This window comes from Thalassophryne amazonica, chromosome 2, assembly GCF_902500255.1.
Source record: "Thalassophryne amazonica chromosome 2, fThaAma1.1, whole genome shotgun sequence".
In the NCBI taxonomy this organism is placed as follows: Eukaryota; Metazoa; Chordata; class Actinopteri; order Batrachoidiformes; family Batrachoididae; genus Thalassophryne; species Thalassophryne amazonica.
Window position 1 is genome coordinate 24,013,220 of NC_047104.1, and position 20,055 is coordinate 24,033,274.

The 20,055-nt window shown below is 43.3% G+C and overlaps 1 protein-coding gene across 2 annotated transcripts in view; it reads right to left on the reverse strand.

The window, feature by feature from the left end:
• LOC117522943 (CD81 protein-like) overlaps window positions 1–20,055 on the reverse strand; it is a 97,267-nt gene that overhangs the window by 15,634 nt on the left and 61,578 nt on the right. For both annotated transcript variants that reach the window (XM_034184367.1, XM_034184372.1), the window contains exons 3-5: window positions 16,973–17,070; window positions 3,202–3,276; window positions 2,729–2,848 (exon numbers count right to left, since the gene is read on the reverse strand). In XM_034184367.1, the coding sequence (XP_034040258.1) occupies window positions 2,729–2,848; window positions 3,202–3,276; window positions 16,973–17,070 (293 nt within the window). The remainder of the gene's footprint in view (window positions 1–2,728; window positions 2,849–3,201; window positions 3,277–16,972; window positions 17,071–20,055) is intronic.

The following is a 20,055-nucleotide window of genomic DNA, read 5'->3' on the forward strand; positions in this document are numbered from 1 at the left end:
TTATATCTCCACAAACAATTACTCGTTTGTGGCATTTCTGAGAAAAAAACTTCTCTATCCAATTTTGAAACTCTTCAATTTCAGAGCCAGGAGCTCTGTATATGCGCCTAAAAATTATATTTTTACATCTCTCCATACATATTTCAATTGTTATGCATTCCAGAAGATTTTCCACAGCCACTGTCATTTGTTCTTTAATTTTGTAATTAAGATTTATGTCAACATACAATGCCACTCCTCCCCCTCTATTTTGTCTATTCAAGCAACTGAATTCATAACCCTCCAATTCATAGCTTGTTTCATCAACCTCTGTAAGCCAAGTTTCAGTTATAGTAATTATACTAAAAGGTTGACAAAATTGTTTAAATAATCTTTAATATTCACAAAGTTTTTATATAGGCTCCTACTGTTAAAATGGATTAATGAGAGTTTCCCATCACTTTTAATGTAGTTGTTGTATTGGTCCTCTGTGTAATACTGACAGTTACCATTTATGAGAGAACAGAAATGATTGTCCGGATCCATCTCATATTCTAGATCCTGCATATTACGTTCAGTATACTGAGAAGGTTGTAATTCCAAACTCTCATAACCCTGTATCATCCCAGTTAAGCTATTACTGTTGAGAAGCACAGATGAATGGTCTGTATGTTTGTCAGTCATTGTAAAAGTTTGATAAAATTTTGTACCTGCAGTCATTAACACTTCAACATCAATCATCAAGTCATGTCTCAATTTAACAGAAAAATGGTCACGCATAAGCATGGCCACACCACCTCCAAACCTATTACAATCATTCCTATAAATTGAAAAGGCTCTTATATAAACCTCTGAATTGTCTATAAAGCTGTCCAGATGGGTTTCATAAATTGCAAGAATATCAATATTATTTGACTGCAAAAATAGAGAGAGGTCATGAATTTTATTCCTCAGACTACATATACTGATATGTGCAAGGACTAAACCTTCAGGTAGGTCATTTATGTCAGTCATCTTATCGCATACCTCAAGCTGTTACATATATTATCATCAAGTATATCAGACATATTTATCCAGCTCTGAAAGTTCACAAATAAGTAGCGTCTTTGCTTCCTTTGGGTTTCCATTAAGTTTAATGTAAATCTTGCAGTTTGCCATCCAGGTGGCTTGTATTTTGTTCTCCTTTCTCAGGGCACGTGCTTGGCAGGCAATGTGGGCATTTTTCCTTGTCAAATGTTCATTTAGATATACATTTGAGCCCTTCAGCTTCTGGCTTTGCTTCAGGACTTCCACCCTTTGTTTTCTGTTTACAAAACGCAGTATTATATCTAGACTATGTCATATCAAAAAACTATCTGGAATTAGTTTGGTTTTTAAATCAAACCACAAGTCAAACCTGTTTTGCTGTGTGTGCCTTTGCCACATGTTAGGAGCTCTGTAAGCTGTGAATGTAAATTACTTATTTTTTTTGTAGCAGCCTGGCAGCCAGGCCCCTTCTGTTGGGGTAGAGCTGAGCTCAGCTCCTCACAGCTGACTGACTAGTGCAAAATACATAGCAGACACGAACCAACATGTATGATTTTAGGGTTTACAAATGTTTTTGACCGTTACTAACTATGCCAGCAAAAAAAAAGATAGCTGACTAAGTTAGCGGAACTAAATTTAGCGGAAGCTAATTGGTCCGCTGAAGGTTTTTGAAGTAGCTGAAAAGTTAATCCGCTAATTAGCGGTTAGTGGATTAGCAGAACTATGCCCACCACTGGAGGTGGCATATTGCTGATTGAAGTGTTGTTGCTAGTTTCCAACCGACACAGTTGTCATTTTCGCGCCCAGTGCCAGCACTGCTTCACTGCTGCATTTGTGCGGCTGTAGAACAAGAAGCAGCGTCACCAACTCAGCCTGCCGCTTAAATAACAATGTGGTAGGTTCAAGCACATGCCCCTCTTAAAGGTAACATAACTCTGATTGGTTTGATTCATGTTACACCCATAAATAATTATTTGAAAGTAAAATACAATCCTCTTGTACCCTGTGCCAGACCCTGAGACCTATAACTAGCCAAATGGAGATGTAAGTGCCTCAAATACACTGTGCTATGTGCTGTGCCATGGAACGCCAGGAGGGGGCACTTGACCTTGATACTATCTCATGAAAGGCTGATCATTTATTTTCAGAATGTCTCATGGAAGACTGATACTTTACGTAAACAAGTCTCCTGGAAGTCTTTGATACTTACTCTGTTCTTACCGTCATATGGGAGACTTTCATTTTTTATAGCAATTCAAAGAGGTCCAGTTAGAGGAGATTTCCTCAAACAAAGGTCTGGACATCATAACGTCTAACATGCATTATGATTCAGCACCACATATTTTGAAGTAGCCTAGTATTTCTATCAACATCTATATACTCCATATACTTTGTGTTTATACAGTCTTGTGAAAGACTTTGATCCTTTGTGTTCATACAGTATTGTGGAAGAGTGTGATACTTTTTGTTCATACCATCTTCAGGAAGACTTTGATACGTTGTGTTCATACCGTCTTGTGGAAGACTTTGATACTTTTTGTTCAGACAGTCTTGTGAAAGACTTTGATCCTTTGTGTTCATACAGTCTTGTGAAAGACTTTGGTCCTTTGTGTTCATACAGTCTTGTGAAAGACTTTGGTCCTTTGTGTTCAGACAGTCTTGTGAAAGACTTTGATACTTTGTGTTCAGTCAAGTGGAAAACTTTCATACTATATATTCTTACCGTCTCGTGGAAAGCTTTGAGCACAGGGACAGCTGCCGCCTTCTTCTCTTGTTCAGTGAGGCTTTGTGCCATGGCTCTGTCGTACACAGTGTCATAGAAGTTGATCATCTCCTTTGACACCTAACAACAAAGACCAACGTTTTCAACCAAACCCTTTTGCTGTATAGTATCTATCTGATTTCAGCCGGTGGGACTGTTGCACTCTGAGAGCCACACCTCCACTAGCTGGCAGAGGAAGACTCTCTGTGTGGCACTGATGTCACCGGGAAAGCCACAAATAATTACCAAATAAAGACCTCAAATAATTTGCTTTGGTCTGTGGAAAAGTTTCAGGTGGATTAATATCAACACGAGTTTAGCCTTCGGACATCAACCCCACAAAGTTTTGATGGTTGATCAGATTCATAGCAGCCGTATAATGTTGCATGTCTGTGTCACATCATGTAAGGGTACTGATGACGTGCACGTCTTACCGTATCTTTGTTCATGAAGCCCCAGATTCCAGCAGCAACCTCACAGGCGAACAGGATAACCAGGCAGGTGAAGAACTGCAGGAAAGGAAATGGCCAACTTATGGTAAGTTCAGACAAAAAATAAAAAAATAACTGGATTTGCAAGCTCTCCCCGTGTGGCTCCAGGCCAACCATGAGTAGGGACCACAGCTGAACGAGCTGCAGCACAAAGTGCATGTCTCCTTTTGCCCAAAATGTATTCTTTTGTATTCCGAGGCAGTCATGGATTTCCCACCAAATGGTGGCAGTAATGCACAAGTCAGCTGTTTGGCTTCCTACAAAAACAGAAGAAGAAGAACAATCTACGCTTGCTGCAACCATGTCCAGATAATCACTGCTCAGACTGAAATTACATGCGACAGAAAGCCATGCGTTTCCAACCTGACCGTTCTTCAATGTGGTCTTTACCTATCTGGACACATTTTGTCAGGTTTCGGCCCTGTTTATGTTTCAGTTATCATTTGTCCCCTTTTCCTTTTCCACTGTCTGCCCCGAACTGGATTTCATAATTGTTTTATTTTTGTCACTTGTTAGGACCCCTTCACACGTAACACGGCTGAAGCCGACTTGCACACGAAGGAGGAATTGCGTGCCATTCGTGAAAAATGGAGCTGCCTCCAACGCCTTGTACACCTGTCGTTGCAATTATTTGTGCACACCAGCAGCTGAAAGAGTGCCCTGTGAGAGCCCATTCGATCCCATTCGTTCGTGCATAAACCCTCGCTGATGTGTCCTGCATGCCTGTGCAACAGTGCGTCCCTCATGACAGCAGGTGGATAGTTTGTGGTTCCTCATTTCGTGGTTGTTCACGGATTTTCTTCCGCTTTTGTGTCATGCGTGAAGGGGGCCTTAATTTTCAGCCAAGTCTGGTTTTGATCATCCCTTCTCTGTGTATTACACTTTAGTCTCTGGTTTTGTTTTCTGTTTATCATTTATTTTTGGTTCAGTCATTTTTGTCATTATCTGTTATTCAGTAGTCTCAGGTTTTGTTTCTGTTTTTCAGGTAGTCACTGTTTAGCCTATAGTTTGTTTTGCCATTTAGTTATCTTTATTACTTTTTATACTCTAGCCATTTTTCAGTCCTGTTCTAGTTGTGTCCAGCCAGTCTGCAATTTCATTGTGTAATCATTAGTTTATAATCATTTGTTTGTTTTGTTCTTAACTTGTTGAATTATCTGTTTATTTATCTGTTTATTTGCTCACTAGCTGAGTTCTGTTCTTGTTTGGTCTTGGCATTTATTTCCTGGTGGTTCCCTTTTCGGTTCTTATAGTTGTTTGGTTGTGCAATTCTTTTCTTGATAGTATTTTATTTCGTCTTTGGTTTTTGATTTATCTTTGGTTGTTGTTGTGTGTTGGGGAGTTTGGCTGGATGTTTTTGTGTTGTTTTCTTTTCTTTGCTCTCCAGGTGGTATGCAAACTGGTTTTTGTCTGTGGAGACGGTGCTGGCAGAAGAATCCTTCACCCTCATCAACATTATTGGCTGCACTTGTGGAGGATGTCCGCGTGCAGGCCTAATGACTCGCAGCACCTGTGGATGATGCTCACGTGCAGACTTAAAGACTTTCAGCTGAAGCAGATAATTAGATGGCGTTCTGCATTTAAGCCATGAGTGGTTCAAGCAGAATTGCCGGGAACTCGACCTTGTGACGTTCATTTGTGAGACGCTGAGGACCGCGCCTGGGTTTGACACATCGTGCCTGTGAAGGAGGATGGGTGAGGGACACATGCTGTCAGCACACATCAGAGGTGATTGATTGTCTGAATAAGTGTTAATAGTAATTTGGTATTTTGTTACGCAGTATATTTGAACATTGATGAGAATTGTGCAGCTCGCTTCTCACGGCTGTGGCGTGCGGACTGATGATCCTCCACCTGTTGTGAGAAGCTGCTCATTTACATAAAGCTTAAATTCAGACCTGAATGTGTTGCTGATAGTGTGTGCCTTTGAAGGATATTAGTTGTAGCTGTTGACTTACCTCACCTCTTCTATCCTTCACAGAGTCAGTTTGTCGTGTCCACCTGGGGGGTGTTTGGCGGTGAACTTGAGTCCAGAAGCGCCGGGCTTCGATCCCTTTGGGCACTGGAGAGCGCGCTGTCCTTCACTCCGCCAGACAAACGCACTTTTATGTTGTACACAATTATTGCACGAAAGGGAAATAAATGTTTTGTTTTTGGAACCGCTTTCTGGTTATTTAGCGCTGGGTTCAGTCAGACGCAGGTCCGCTCCTCAACCCGCGTCGGCACATAACAGTAGTTCCCGGCCATTCTAAAATGGACCCAGCGGCAGAAGCGGTTCCATTTGCCGAAAGAGTTCAAGAATACTTGGAGAAAATTTGGGAGCAATTACAGTATCTCGCAAACCTAATTAAACAAATAGATGTCTGCATTACGGAGCTTGCAGCGCACGCCGTTCTGCTTTCTGCTCCTCCGGCTGCGGCACTATCGATACCGGTGCAGATAACTCCGTCACCCAGAGATTCGGCTTCCTTCTCTTCTGATGGTAGCCGTGTCTCATATGTGACAAATTTGCTCCGAGGTGACGCCTTAGCTTGGGTCACTGCGTTGTGGAGTAATGACTCTCCATTGTTAGGATCCTTAAGGATATCTCCAGGTGTTCTTGGACAGGCACAATAATGGACACAAAAAAAACAAAAAAAAAAACATAATTAGTTATGTGGGCTGTTTTTGTTTTTTCTGTGAGGGGTTATAAATTGTTTGGGTGTTTAGAGGCGGTTCTGGTGGAGTGAACGACTGGCGGTTCGGAGCTCGGCTGGACTCAGACAATCGTTGGTTTTTATTAGTTGAACTTAGGTATTTTCTGTTTGGGATTGGGTCGTTTTGTTTTGTTGTTTTTTATTTCCCTGCTTCCCTTACCCCAACCTCCCTTGCCCTAAGACCGTTTGTCTTGTGGGTTGTGGGGTGGTGCAGGTTGGTCACGCTGAGTGTTTCTCAGAAGACCTCTGCACCTGGGGGGGGTTGTCAGGGGCGTTTTTTTGGGTTTGGTTAGGGCCCGGTTCCACTCCAGCCTCGGTGGGCCTTTGACCGTTCGTCATTGGTGTTACCGGGGTGTGGTGCAGCGGGAACATACCTCAGTCGGAGGGGTGGGCCGATCTGTTGCCGTTCACCATTTCGGTAGTTCCGCCCCTCCCGATAGGCTGGTGGTATGGTCGGGTAGGGGCACCAGACGTATTTCCGGTTTTCCGCTGCACTTCAGGGTTGGGATCGGGTTAGTTTTTCCTGTTTCCTTCCCCGGCTTAGTAATTTTGTGCCGTTCGCCAAAATGGAGCTAACGACTGGCTCTGGGAGTGATCTGGGGTCTTTCGGGGTGCTGGGGGAGGTAACAGGGTTTTCCAGTTGTTTTATTTGCCCCCAGGGTGTTTTAATGAAGTCCGCCGGGGGTTGGATTTTTGTGTTTTTATGCTTCCTTCCAGGTTCCACCTCCAGGGTTGATGGGACGGTCCTCTGGGGGGGGGGAGGGGGGAATTGATTGTGGGTCCGTCTCACCAAGTGTGGCCGGGTCTGGGGTTCCTGGGTTGTGGGGAGGGGGCCTCCTGGGGTTGATGGTACGGTCCTCTGGGGGGCGCTGCTCCTCCATGTAAACCTGGGGACCTCTGTGGGATTCCGGTTTTGGTTGTCTCTCCTAGAACTGGCGGTAAAGGTCTTCTGGGGGGGGGGGGGGTTGGGCTCTGCATATCGTTCTGGGGGGGGGGGGGGGTTGTTTGTTATTTTTCTTTGTGAATTTGTGTTTGTATTGTGTTGTTGGGGCTGTGTTGGGTTTTTGCATTTGGGAGTTTTTCTTTTCTTCCCGGGGTTGGATGGGACGGTCCCCTGGGGAGGTTTTGGGTGGGTTTTGTGTTTTTCTTGTATGTTGGGTTGTATATGGGACTTTTTTGGGGTTTTGTTGATGCCAGCCGGCCTTCCAGCCGCGGTGCCCTGTCCTGCTGTCTGCTGTGGACCTTGGGAGCGCTACGCCGTCTGCTTGCTGTCATGGACCCCGGAGGGAGGTGCTGTTCTCGGGCCTGGTCTGTTCGGTCGCCGGGAGGCTTCCCGTTGATGGGGGGGTACTGTTGTGTGTTGGGGGGTTTGGCTGGATGTTTTTGTGTTGTTTTCTTTTCTTTGCTCTCCAGGTGGTATGCAAACTGGTTTTTGTCTGTGGAGACGGTGCTGGCAGAAGAATCCTTCACCCTCATCAACATTATTGGCTGCACTTGTGGAGGATGTCCACGTGCAGGCCTAATGACTCGCAGCACCTGTGGATGATGCTCACGTGCAGACTTAAGGACTTTCAGCTGAAGCAGATAATTAGATGGCGTTCTGCATTTAAGCCATGAGTGGTTCAAGCAGAATTACTGGGAACTCGACCTTGTGACGTTCGTTTGTGAGACGCTGAGGACCGCGCCTGGGTTTGACACATCGTGCCTGTGAAGGAGGACGGGTGAGGGACACATGCTGTCAGCACACATCAGAGGTGACTGATTGTCTGAATAAGTGTTAATAGTAATTTGGTATTTTGTTACGCAGTATATTTGAACATTGATGAGAATTGTGCAGCTCGCTTCTCACGGCTGTGGCGTGCGGACTGATGATCCTCCACCTGTTGTGAGAAGCTGCTCATTTACATAAAGCTTAAATTCAGACCTGAATGTGTTGCTGATAGTGTGTGCCTTTGAAGGATATTAGTTGTAGTTGTTGACTTACCTCACCTCTTCTATCCTTCACAGAGTCAGTTTGTCGTGTCCACCTGGGGGGTGTTTGGCGGTGAAGTTGAGTCCAGAAGCGCCGGGCTTCGATCCCTTTGGGCGGTGGAGAGCGCGCCGTCCTTCACTCCGTCAGACAAACGCACTTTTATGTTGTACACAGTTATTGCACGAAAGGGAAATAAATGTTTTGTTTTTGGAACCGCTTTCTGGTTATTTAGCGCTGGGTTCAGTCAGATGCAGGTCCGCTCCTCAACCCGCGTTGGCACATAACAGGTTGTTACGTCATGTCATGCTCTTGCACTTGCTACTGTGTCTTTGTATTGCTTTTTCACTTCACTCTGGTTCTGGCTGCTTTGTGTTTTCCGTCCCTCACCCTCTTGCACCTGCTCTGTCCTCATCCTCATCTTTCTGCCACGCCCCCTTTTCAGATCCTTCTCCCACACGTAAGTCTCATTACCACCTTCTCGATATGAGAAGTTTCAGCTCACCGCTTCTTTGCTCGTTCGTTGACTTTGTTCACCCACCACCTACTCTTCGTCACAGTTCTGTTTTTACCAAGCCATGTTTTGACCCTGCTCTGCTTTTCAGATCTCGCCTTTTGCCTCAGCTCTGATAACCCTGTTTGCTCAAACTCCCGAACCCTGCTTTTTTTTTTGACCACGTCTATTTGCCTCGCCCCTGACTGTTCCCGTCGCTCTGTGGACTGCGTACCTGTGTACCGTACTTTTTTCTGCATTAAAGATCCAGCCCTTTTTACTCATACGCCTCACCTGAGAGTCTGCATATTGGGCCTCATGTATCAACGTGCGTACGGCGATATTTGAGCGTATATGGGATGTACGCCAAAACGGCTGCGCTACTTGGCATTTATCAATGTGGTCGTTGGCGTACGCTGCGCTGAAAATATACACCAGGTCGAGAGGTGGTGTAAATTATACACCAAAATGAACCAGCGCTGGAAACCACATAAAAATGAAAATGATCAACATGATAAACAGTGCCATTATACAAATCAATGCATATGTTACATAAATAACACTTTCCTGATTATACTACATAATAATCAATACAAATCCCGCTTTTGCTCGATTGTTGGTCTCGAGCACGATCTGTGGCCACAGCGCTGACCGCAAAGAAAGCGCTGCTCGCCTTTTTCTCCAGAGCCTGGAGCCAGAGCAGCGCTGAGCTTAACTTTATGTGGTGTGATCGTTTTAGACAATGAAACTGATAATTACAACTGTAGTGTTCTCATTCCCTTCGCCCGTGCTGCAATCAGGTTTTGTCTTCTCCATTCGTTTGTCACAATAAAATAAAGAAATACATTTTAAGAATAAAGAAATCTGAAAAATTAGGTGTGTCTTATTAATTGAGCGAGCAAATATCCACATGTCAAGAATTATTGACATGTGAAAAGAGAATACAGTGGTCCCTCGCTATAACGCGGTTCACCTTTCGCTGCCTCGTTGTTTCGTGGATTTTTTTAGTCCAATTTTGCATGCTTTTTTTTACAGTGCATTGTGGTCTGCGTGTCTGTTTATAAGAATCTTCTCGCCCAGAAAAAAAAAGAGTGCCAACAACTACTCATAACTGTGTTTGTCACTCGGAAACAGACACCTGCAGCCAGGTGTGAGTGGAAAAAGGCGCGGCGTCAGGACGCAGAGGCACGATCTGTGAAATACTGGTCAGTCACTATTAATAATTTATGTGTCCAACCTCGTACGTTGATTGTTAAAATTAAATTCATTAGTTCTAAAAGCCATCATAATTATTTATAGGAAAACATTCTATTTTTATTTCTCAAACAAATGTTTGGGCCTGAAAACAGTTTGGTCTTATTTTTTAATAAGGTTTGAACTTTGAGAGTGTTTACACACGAGAGAAAAGTGAGAAAATGTTCATGCCTGATTGAGAAAGTGTATAAAGTGGTTTTACAGCTTTGAAATGTCTATAATAATTGTAAAAAATAACGCTGACTACGTCGTGGACTTCGCTTTTTGCGGACTGTTTTTTAGAACGTAACTTCCGCGATAAATGAGGGACCACTGTAACACTTTTTTGATTATACTACAAAATAATTAATACGACGGCCGCTTTTGACGCTCTATTGGCACGCGTCATGATTGGTGGAGTTCTTTTTCTTTGCCGTCTTCCTGGCTTCCATGTCGTAAAATGAGGGTGTGTCTGAAGCGGAGTCTGAATATTTATGGGCGTGTTTATTATAATTATGATTGTTTTCACCCGCTGCATTTATCAAGGTCACGTCAGGCGTACGCTGGAAATGGGCAGGTGCGCACTTCTTGATACATGTCACGGCAACTTTGGTGTACTTCAAATTTACACCGTAAATTTACGCCACAAGTGCGCAACTTTGATACATGAGGCCCATTGTGTCCAGCCTCTGTCTGTGCCTCGCTTTCTCTCAGCCTGACACATTTCTTCTTTGTTATGAACATTAACAGACTACATCACTGCCATCATGTGGTTAGGAGTGGAACTGATTGAGCTCACTGGACATATTTGGCATTGTGGCTGTAATCAGTGGTGGGCACTGCTAACCAAAATGTTAGCTTCGATAACAGATAATCAGCTAACTGAAAAGTTATCTTTTATAGAGCTAAACCACCCAAAAATTTATCGAACGCTACAGCTAACCGATAACTTTCAGTATTGTCTCCAGTACACTTGCAACTACTATCAAGCTAATTTTGATTTTTAACACCACAATTGCTTCTGTTAGTATCAAAGGCGACCACAAACCCAAACAATGAGTCAGCACTTCTGTTTTTGTGCGTCCTGCCCACTGCTGGAACCTCCTGTTTATTACATAGCTTCCAGCAGTAAAGCAGTTGAGAGGAGCAGCGAAGCTCAACTCTCTACTCAATAACAGCGTCGCCGTGAGGCGGAGGTCTTGGAAAATAAAGCAGTGCTGACTTAATGTTTTGGTGTATAAATAAAATTAATACAGATAGAATAACTCCATTAATGTCTATTCTGTCATTTGTACAAAGCTAAAATATAACACATATCTTTTAATTTTAAATAATGCACTAATTCTGAAGTTTTGTAACAAACACAGATAGATGCCAAAGGGATTATGGGAAAATGAGCCTCCACTAACACTGATTGGTTGACTCATTCATTCTATGTAAAAACCAACACGTTAATGTGATGTGACGTGTTAGTATTTAAATGTGCTTTTGTAAAATATGGCATTTTAATTATATGTAAAAAAAAAAAAAAAAAAACTATTTGTTAAAGCCATAACTAAGTCAAGTTGTGATTTGACTGATGTAACCGGGGTCAAAATGCATAGAACACTGCCATCTACTGGCGCCCAAATGCTCAGACCCTTACCCATAATCCTTTGTGTACAGAGTTTTTTTGTTTGTTTGTTTTTAGCGCCAGGGAGTTCTGCGGTTTAAAACAACAAAATCCATGCCGGCAATTGTAAATGAACATTATACAACCAAAATGTATATTTTTTCTTTAGCTGCAGCAAGAGGCTGCAACAACTATCAGGCGCGCAAATTATTATAATTTATGGGATATCTCAATACTTAGGGCAAATACTGCCATGAACATTACTGGCCAGTAGATGGCAGTAGAGGCTGTAGAGCAAATAGGAAAATATTGGATAAGCAACCTGAGCTTCTTCTGACATTTAAAACAAGCTCAATAACAAGTAACAATGTCTATAAACCCAGAGAATATATTCATGAGAGTTTTAGGCACAATATACAAAGAGTTAAATGCTGTTGTCCGTATGGAGCCTGATCAGAGCGTCTCAAATGCATTTCTCCTGCCGTGACTGTACCAGGATTACCCATAATGCAGGACCTGCACACATGTCCACACTAAAACCTTCAAAATCAGTGCAGTGCAGTACTTTAAAAGTAAAACATATAGCTGATATTTTCACTTTATAAAACTTCAGAAGTGATGTTAATTTAAATAACATGTCCAAAATTAGTTTTGTTAAAATTTTAAACATAAGTTAAAACTGTATGCCTCTGAATGACTTGGGTGATATTGCCGGTAAGTTGATAAGGTGTCAAGAGGAATTATCTTTTGACCAGCTCTATTCTAACTGCAAAGGATAGAGCAGTTTTCATGAAACCAGCTCTTCTCTATTTACAGAGAATACAGTGTTTTTTTTTTTTTTTTTTACTGCAAAACCTTTTGCATGTAAGGGCTAAAATCTTTGATATCAAACTTAACAAAGGATTTTAGCTGTTAATGCTCGATTTACTTTGCTTGTAAAAACATATTAGCGATCTAAAAATTACTGGACCAAAAATTATCAGAAGATAATTGATTCGACGATGCTTTTCAAAGTTATCTGAAAAGCTAATCCGATAATGAAAACATTCGCTTCGATAATTAGCGGTTAGCGGATTAGTGGAACTGTGCCCACCACTGGCTGTAACTGATGTCCTGCATAGACCTACAAAATTCCAAGCCATATGGTGATGCCATCAGTGATCCAGAAATCAAAAATCCAGAGATGAGTTCACATTGGCCTATTTTGCATATTTCCCGTATTGTGAAAAAATTATGTAATACCACTGTCACACCTTGACGATTCAGCCTGCATATGCTGACTGTATGAAAAATGCTGGCATACGACTAATAAGTTATGGGTAGGTTTTATATAACAGCATGTTGAATCATGCTGATATACATCATAATATGACAAGTACGTCTAAAGGTTTTGGGCATGCACAATATTTTCAATGTATGTCTGATACATCTCACATATGATCATAAGCTGTAGGTAACGCGATTGTTGACACGTGTTTCTTTTAAGTTACTCATAAGTCGAAATATGTCCATTGATGCTGTCCATTGATTGGTTGAACAACTGAAACCTGCAGTCATGCGAACAGTTCAGACTGTTTCAAATATTAAAACCATTCACATACAAACCTATCCACATAAAGCATCCTGAGTTTAGAAAACAACATCTGAAAAAACTTTAGTTCCTTGTCGTGGCTGAAGGAATGTAGCATTTTTAAAGAAGTCCCTCTGCTCCAGGTGCGTTTCTCAGCCTGAACCAGAGAATAGCGGCGCTTTGTGCCACAAGACAATTAAGTTATTTTAAAAGTTGACAGAGTCACAGCACCTCATTGATTCACCTCAGTATTTACCACAGGCATCACGTGATGAAAGTACAGTAAATCCCATGATCCACCAAGATAAAAATTGAATTAAATTTTTAAAAAGTTGAATTAATCTTTTTGGTGGAAATGCAAACCATACCAGGCTGAGCGACACACCGGGCAATGGTGGCGCGTCCGTCGCCATGTGACCGAAGCAACTTTGTGGCGTCTGGTCGCGCCCGGTGTGAACGCGGCATTATATTTACACTGTGTGTGAATTTACACCGCATGAGGAGTGCAGCTTTCAGGAAATCAATTGACACCATCAACTGACGTATTTCGACTTATGAACAAGCCTGTAAGAATCCATAAATTAGCCACATCACGGTAAAAGCTGCAGTGTTCAAAGCATGTGAAAAAAGTAGCGGCTTATAGTCCGGAAATTACGGTATTTCCATTGTGGTCCATTTAAAAATCAAAGGACAAAATAGAAGTAAGAATAAAATATAATAACAATAATAATAATAGTGTGTATATGATAACAATAACCTAAACGATGTATAAATACATAAAGACAGTAAATTAACCTAAAAAATTACAAACTGTATTTTCCGCACCATAAGGCGCACCGGATTATAAGGCATGCCCTCAATTAGCGGGTACTTAACCCTTACATAAGGCGCACCTGATTATAAGGCGCATGCTAAAACATATAGTCTACAAAAAAAAAGTCACGGAAGCAAAACAGTGAGTTTATTTGAACTTTTAAACAACTTTGAACTACCAGTATTTAACAATACGGTACTCACATTATTTTTTATTATGGTTCTGTCACAAAGCCATCGAAGTCCTCATCTTCTGTGTCTGAATTGAACAGCTGAGCAATTTTGCCATCAAACATGCCAGGTTCCCACTCATCTTCCCTCTCATCATTGTCGGAGTCGGTCTCGTTGCCAAGTGGCTGTTCAGCAATGATACTGGCTTTCGCGAAAGCTCGGACAACAGTTAAAGCAGAAACCTGAGCCCAGGCATCCACAATCCATTCACATATGGTGGCATAACTCATCCGGCGCTGCCTCCCCGTCTTCGTGAAGCTGTGTTGGCTGTCTGTCATCCATCGCTCCCAAGCTGCTCGCAACTTCAGTTTGAACGCCCTGTTTACACCAATGTCCAGTGGTTGGAGTTCTTTTGTTAGTCCTCCCGGAATGATGGCAAGCTTCGAATTAGTTTTCTTGACGTGGTTTTTCACAGCAGCGGTGAGATGGGCGCGCATGGAGTCGCAGATCAACAGGGACGGTGATGCGTGGAAAAAACCATCCGGTCTCTTTACATACACTTCTCTCAGCCACTCACTCATTTTGTCCTCATCCATCCAGCCCTTTTGATTGGCCTTAACGACGAGTCCGACTGGAAACGTTTCTTTTGGCAGCATCTTCCTCTTAAAAATTACCATGGGTGGTAGTTTCTCTCCGTTACCATGGCAACCAAGAACAACAGTGAAAGCCGACTTCTCATGGCCTGTGGTGCGTATGGATACCGTGCTGGTCCCCTTCTTCTCCACAGTATGGTTCATGAGGATGTCAAAGGTGAGGGGGACCTCGTCCATGTTGGTGATGTGGTTGGGCTAGCCGCTAGATCTTTTTTCGGTAATCTTGTGTCTGCAGTAGGTGCGGAAGATGGCCATCTTTTCTTTGTAATCCGCTGGGAATTGCTGCGCCACGGTAGTCCTCGCGCAGATAGAGAGCTGACGCCTTTTCATAAAACGAAAGCACCAAGACGGACCTCCATCAAAGTTTTCGATGTTCATGTCTTATATTATCGTTTTTGCCTTCAGCCGAATGGTGACTGTAGAGACGCTTCTCCCGGCTGTTCTTTGTTCAATGACCCATTGTTGGAGTTGGTCTTCTAACTGTGGCCATCTCGGTTTGTTCTGCGGAAACTCAGTTTGGTCTTTTTAACTTGGCGCAGTTCATTTTCTTGTTTCTTCCACTTACGTACCATAGATTCATTGATCTTGAATTCTCTCACAGCTGCTCTATTCCCATGAACAACCGCGTAACTGATAGCCTGCAGTTTGAATTGTGCCTTGTAAGCATGTCTCTTCGCTGGCACCATTTTCGAGGGTCCTTAGACAAACAAATGTTTTGCAGGATACCAGTAGTATACCTACCGGAGGAGTGGCGGAGGTAAGTGTACGTACCACGGACTCTTCTCTGATTGGTTTATCGCTGGCAGCATACGTACTCTACGCTGCCAGTGTACGTACTTTACATATTACGTAATGTTCTCTGATTGGTTTATCGCTGCCAGTGTATGTACTCTATGCTGCCAGCATACGTATTTTACGTATTACGTCCCTGTGTCAGCGGGAAATGGTCCAATATTCCGACGGTCAAGGACAACATCGTCGGTCGTTTTTACAGATTTTGGAATTCAGTGCGCACATAAGACGCACCGGATTATAGGGCGCACGGCCGATTTTTGTGAAGATTTAAGGGTTTTAGGTGCGCCTTATGGTGCGGAAAATACGGTAATTTACAGGAAATGAAACAGGGTTGAGTTCTTCTTCAAAACCTGTTGAGGTCTAAGGTTGTAAAAACATTCTGGACTCACACTCCATTCCAACTCATTATAGAAACTTTGCATAATTTATTACTACCCTGTCAGCTACCTATGTTATAAACACTACCCAATCTAGAACCCGTGGATCCCCACAGGCTACTCGCTAGGTTACATACAAGCCCCTAAAAGTCAGAATGACAGTAGTAATTCCTAAACTTTGCATTTAGTTTAGGTGGACTTGTGGTCACAGTACAGACATTATAGACAGACATTACAGACATTGTGCCGTTTAACTCTTGTATGTTTACATTGTTTTTGTGAATTGTTGATCTTTGATTTTACTGTGAAGCACTTTGGACACTGTCTGGCTGCTGTAAAGAGTTTTAGGAATAAATGTTGATTAACTGATTATTGTTCGCTGCGGGCAGTCATACAGAGAACACGCGGTGTAAAAATGCAAGACGGAACCAAATTTACACGTGAGTTCTTCCAGGACGTGTCTGAGTCGGTCACACTCACTGACATGCGAGTGGAAACTAACGGCCCTCAGGAGCTACAGAGGACCTGCCTGCTTCTTTTAAAACAGCAGGATGGGAAAACTTTGCATTCTCAGTGAGCTACGAATGGTGGATCGGACGAGAACGGTGGTGTTCGGCAGTTATACGTGAGTGTTCACCCAAAATCATCTGTCACTTTTCTTTTGGCGCTGCAGTCTTCAGGAGTCGCTTACAAACGCGCTCAAGCATTCAGTGTCACTCACAAATCTCGCTCTCTCTCTCTGCCTCTCTCCCCTTGCATCCCCCCATCATTGTACCGATTTTGTACCAAACTGTGATGTCCAAGCCGCACGCACCGCAGCATGTGCACAACGTTAATTCTAGGTGCTACTCCCGTGTTATTCCCACACTTTTCCACAAAGCTAATCCACGTTTTTCATTGGATTTAAGCTGCAGAGGAAACTCAGGAAGAACGGTTGATCCTGCTCACCCCGCATGTCCGCCATCACCTACTTTTTGTAAAATATTACTCTGACTCTGCATGAAGTACGTCTGACTGTTCAGTACTTCTGGATCATGATTTTTTTTGAACATGTTCAAAAAAATTCCTGATAACTCAAAATGTTCCACAACGCTACTTTTACCACCACTTACACTAGACGCTTGGGTGTCCGATTATCTTTTGTAATGTAAATGCTGTCGGGCGGGTGTCATGAATCAGCTCTAGGACTCGCCCTCACTGTGTTCTGGCTTCAGTTTTGAGTGCGTCGGTTGATGTGGGCGTGGTTTCAGTCTCTATTTTCAGTATTTGAGTTGCCAGCGACTTTGCTTGTTAATAACCAATCATCAATTAATGAAGTAAAATGTGACTCACAGTTCCCAGCAGGCACTGGGACTCCTGGATGGCACCGTAGCAGCCCAGGAACCCGACCACCATCATGACAGCTCCCACGGCGATCAGGATGTGCACACCTGGGCAGAGACGATCAGACAGGAGAGTGTGGTTACAATCTTTGGTCCCATCAATGAACGCATGAACGTGTGCTTATGACATGGAGACACGTTCACAACGACACACACACACACACACTACTTGTTTCCACCAGAGGTGTCATAACAGCCACTGAACACCAGGGGGTGCGATGCTGTTTTCTTGCACAGTGAGTCAGTCTGTGGGTAGAATCACATCCCCCCAGGATAATGACTGACTGCGTGGTTGTGCAGCATCCACTGTCTCCATGGAAACGTGTGACTCACGGCTCTGCTTTGCACCGTGCTCTTATTAAACAGCGGAATCTTTGTCAGTGCTGTTGCACATTTGTGGTCATGAACTCGATGTCCGAGAAGAGGAAGCGATTTACAAGACTCCTAAAATGTCAGGTCAAAGGTCAGATGCAGGATGAACCAGGAAAAGGGAATTAAAGCAGATCTGATCAGTATTACTGTCACACTGAAATCACTCCAAACATTTTCTTCTAAAAACAGGCTGATTGGGGGCTGGATATACCCCAGGAAAAACAGAAGATTGCTTTGTTTTCACAGAGTTAAACACTGAAGACATTTATCCTAGGTTTTTTACTCCCACAAACCACCAGAAGGTAGACTCATAACAACCTCTGACTGACCAGCAGAGCAGTGGGAGTCACAGGGTCACATGTCTGAATGTTTGTGATGCAATAAGGATGTTGAAATACAGTAAACTATGTAAGAAAAAAGTCAGACAGACTGAGGATACGTTCTCATTGTATTTCCTATCTCCTTTACTAAATTATTTTCTTTACCTCAATGGATATTGTCAAGTAGTCAAGGAAGCCCAGTGAGTGTTTGGGTTTAGACCGTTTTTAACCGTGATGTTGAATAGTGATATTTTTCAACCTGTACAATGATTAAATTATAGCAAATTACAATTTTGAAGCCTAGCTAGGCAAGGCATGTGAGAGGATGCCTGAGGAGTGGACCTATTTTTAAGAACAAGGGTGATGTTCAGAGCTGCAGTAACTACACAGGCATAAAGTTGATCAGCCACAGCATGAAGTTATGGGAAATGTCAATGTCAATTTTATTTATATAGCACATTTACAACAACAGCAGCTGCCCAAAGTGCTTCACAGTAAAAACAATATCAAAAACCTTAACACAAAAAAACAGAGCATTAAAATTCCAAAATATACAAAGACACACAAGACCAGACACACACAGCTAAAATTATACGAGGTCTGTCCAAAAAGTATCGGACCTTTTTATTTTTTTCAAAAACCATATGGCTTTGTTGATCCGGGACGTCGTCTGACTTTCACAAAAAAGGCAGAAGGCGTGGACATCAGCACTTTTTCAGCACATTCTACTGTTACAGGAGTTTTTTTCATGGAGAAAAGAGAGAATCAGAGGATTGCGCCACCGTGCCGCTCATGGCGCGGGACAAAAGCACCTCCGTGTTGGTCTCACAGGACGGCTTTCAGGTGGCTCAGACGGCTTCCGGTTGCTTTTCAGTCGTGTGAGTATCCGAGAAATTGTGCATGAGCTGGACATCCCAGAACATGTCCTGTGAGGCTTCATCACGGCGTTGCTTTGCGCCATGCTGCTCCGCCGCTACGCGCGGAAATCCTCCGCTCCTCCTTCCATGACAAAAACTCCTGTAACAGTGGAATGTGCCGTTCATTTCTAAACTGGACGCTGTCTTGATCCGGTATGTCGTCTGACTAGCACAGGAATTGCGGAAGACGTGGACATCAGCACTTTTTCGGCACATTGAGACAGACGTACGGAGGAATTCCGTGCGTCAGGACGGAGCCGCATGGTGCAAAGCAACACCGTGATGAAGCCTCACAGGACATGTTGGGGCATGTCCAGCTCATGCACAATTTCTGGGATACTCACACGACTGAAAAGCAACCGGACGCCATCTGAAAGCCGTCCTGTGAGACCAACACGGAGGTGGTTTTGTCCCGCGCCATGAACGGCACGGTGGGGCAATCCTCCGCTTCTCTTTCCATGAAAAAAACTCCTGTAACAGTGGAATGTGCCGAAAAAGTGCTGATGTCCACGTCTTTTGCCTTTTTTGTGAAAGTCAGACGACGTCCCGGATCAACAAAGCCTTCACATTGGAAATGATCTGGTTGTTTCAGCGGGGTTTGAGCCTGTCGATCGGCGCTTGGAGTGCGCCGCGCTCTCAGACGCTGTGGGTGGTCTTTAAACCGTCTGGAGCACTCCTTAACCTGTGTAATCCCCATAAAATCGTCGCTGAAAGCCATCTAAATTTTCCGAATGGTGTCCACCTGGAGGTCACTCACACTTTGTGGAAACATTTGATGCAGCAAAGCTCCAAATCATTCAGACATTTATTCGCAATAAAAATCCGACGAGAGGGGTGGACCACTGCTCACACAAAGCCTGCTCACAGGCGAATGACGCAACCGACAGGCGTAAAAAAAACTCACGCATGCGCACGAAAGTTCAAGCTTGGCTGATGCAATCACGTGATTCAAATCCATATGGTTTTTGCAAAAAATAAAAAAGGTCTGATACTTTTCGGACAGACCTCGTATTAAAAGCCAAAGCATAAAAATGAGTCTTAAGAACAGATTTAAAAGACTCTAGAGATGGAACAGCTCTAATGTGCAAAGGCAAACTGTTCCAAAGTTTAGGCGCAGCCACCGAAAAAGCCTGATCACCTCGAGTTTTTAATCGAGATCTGGGCACATTTAATAAAAGCTGGCTTTCTGACTGGGACATAAGGAGTCAAAAGCTCAGAGAGGTATTTAGGAGCCAAACCATTTAAGCACTTGAACACAAGCAGCAGGATTTTAAAATCAATCCTAAATGTGACTGGGAGCCAATGGAGCGAGGCTAACACAGGGGTGATGTGCTCTCGCTTCCTCATCCCTGTAAGCAGTCGTGCAGCAGCGTTCTGGACCTGCTGCAGACGCTTTAGAGACGACTGGTCCAGTCCACAGTAGA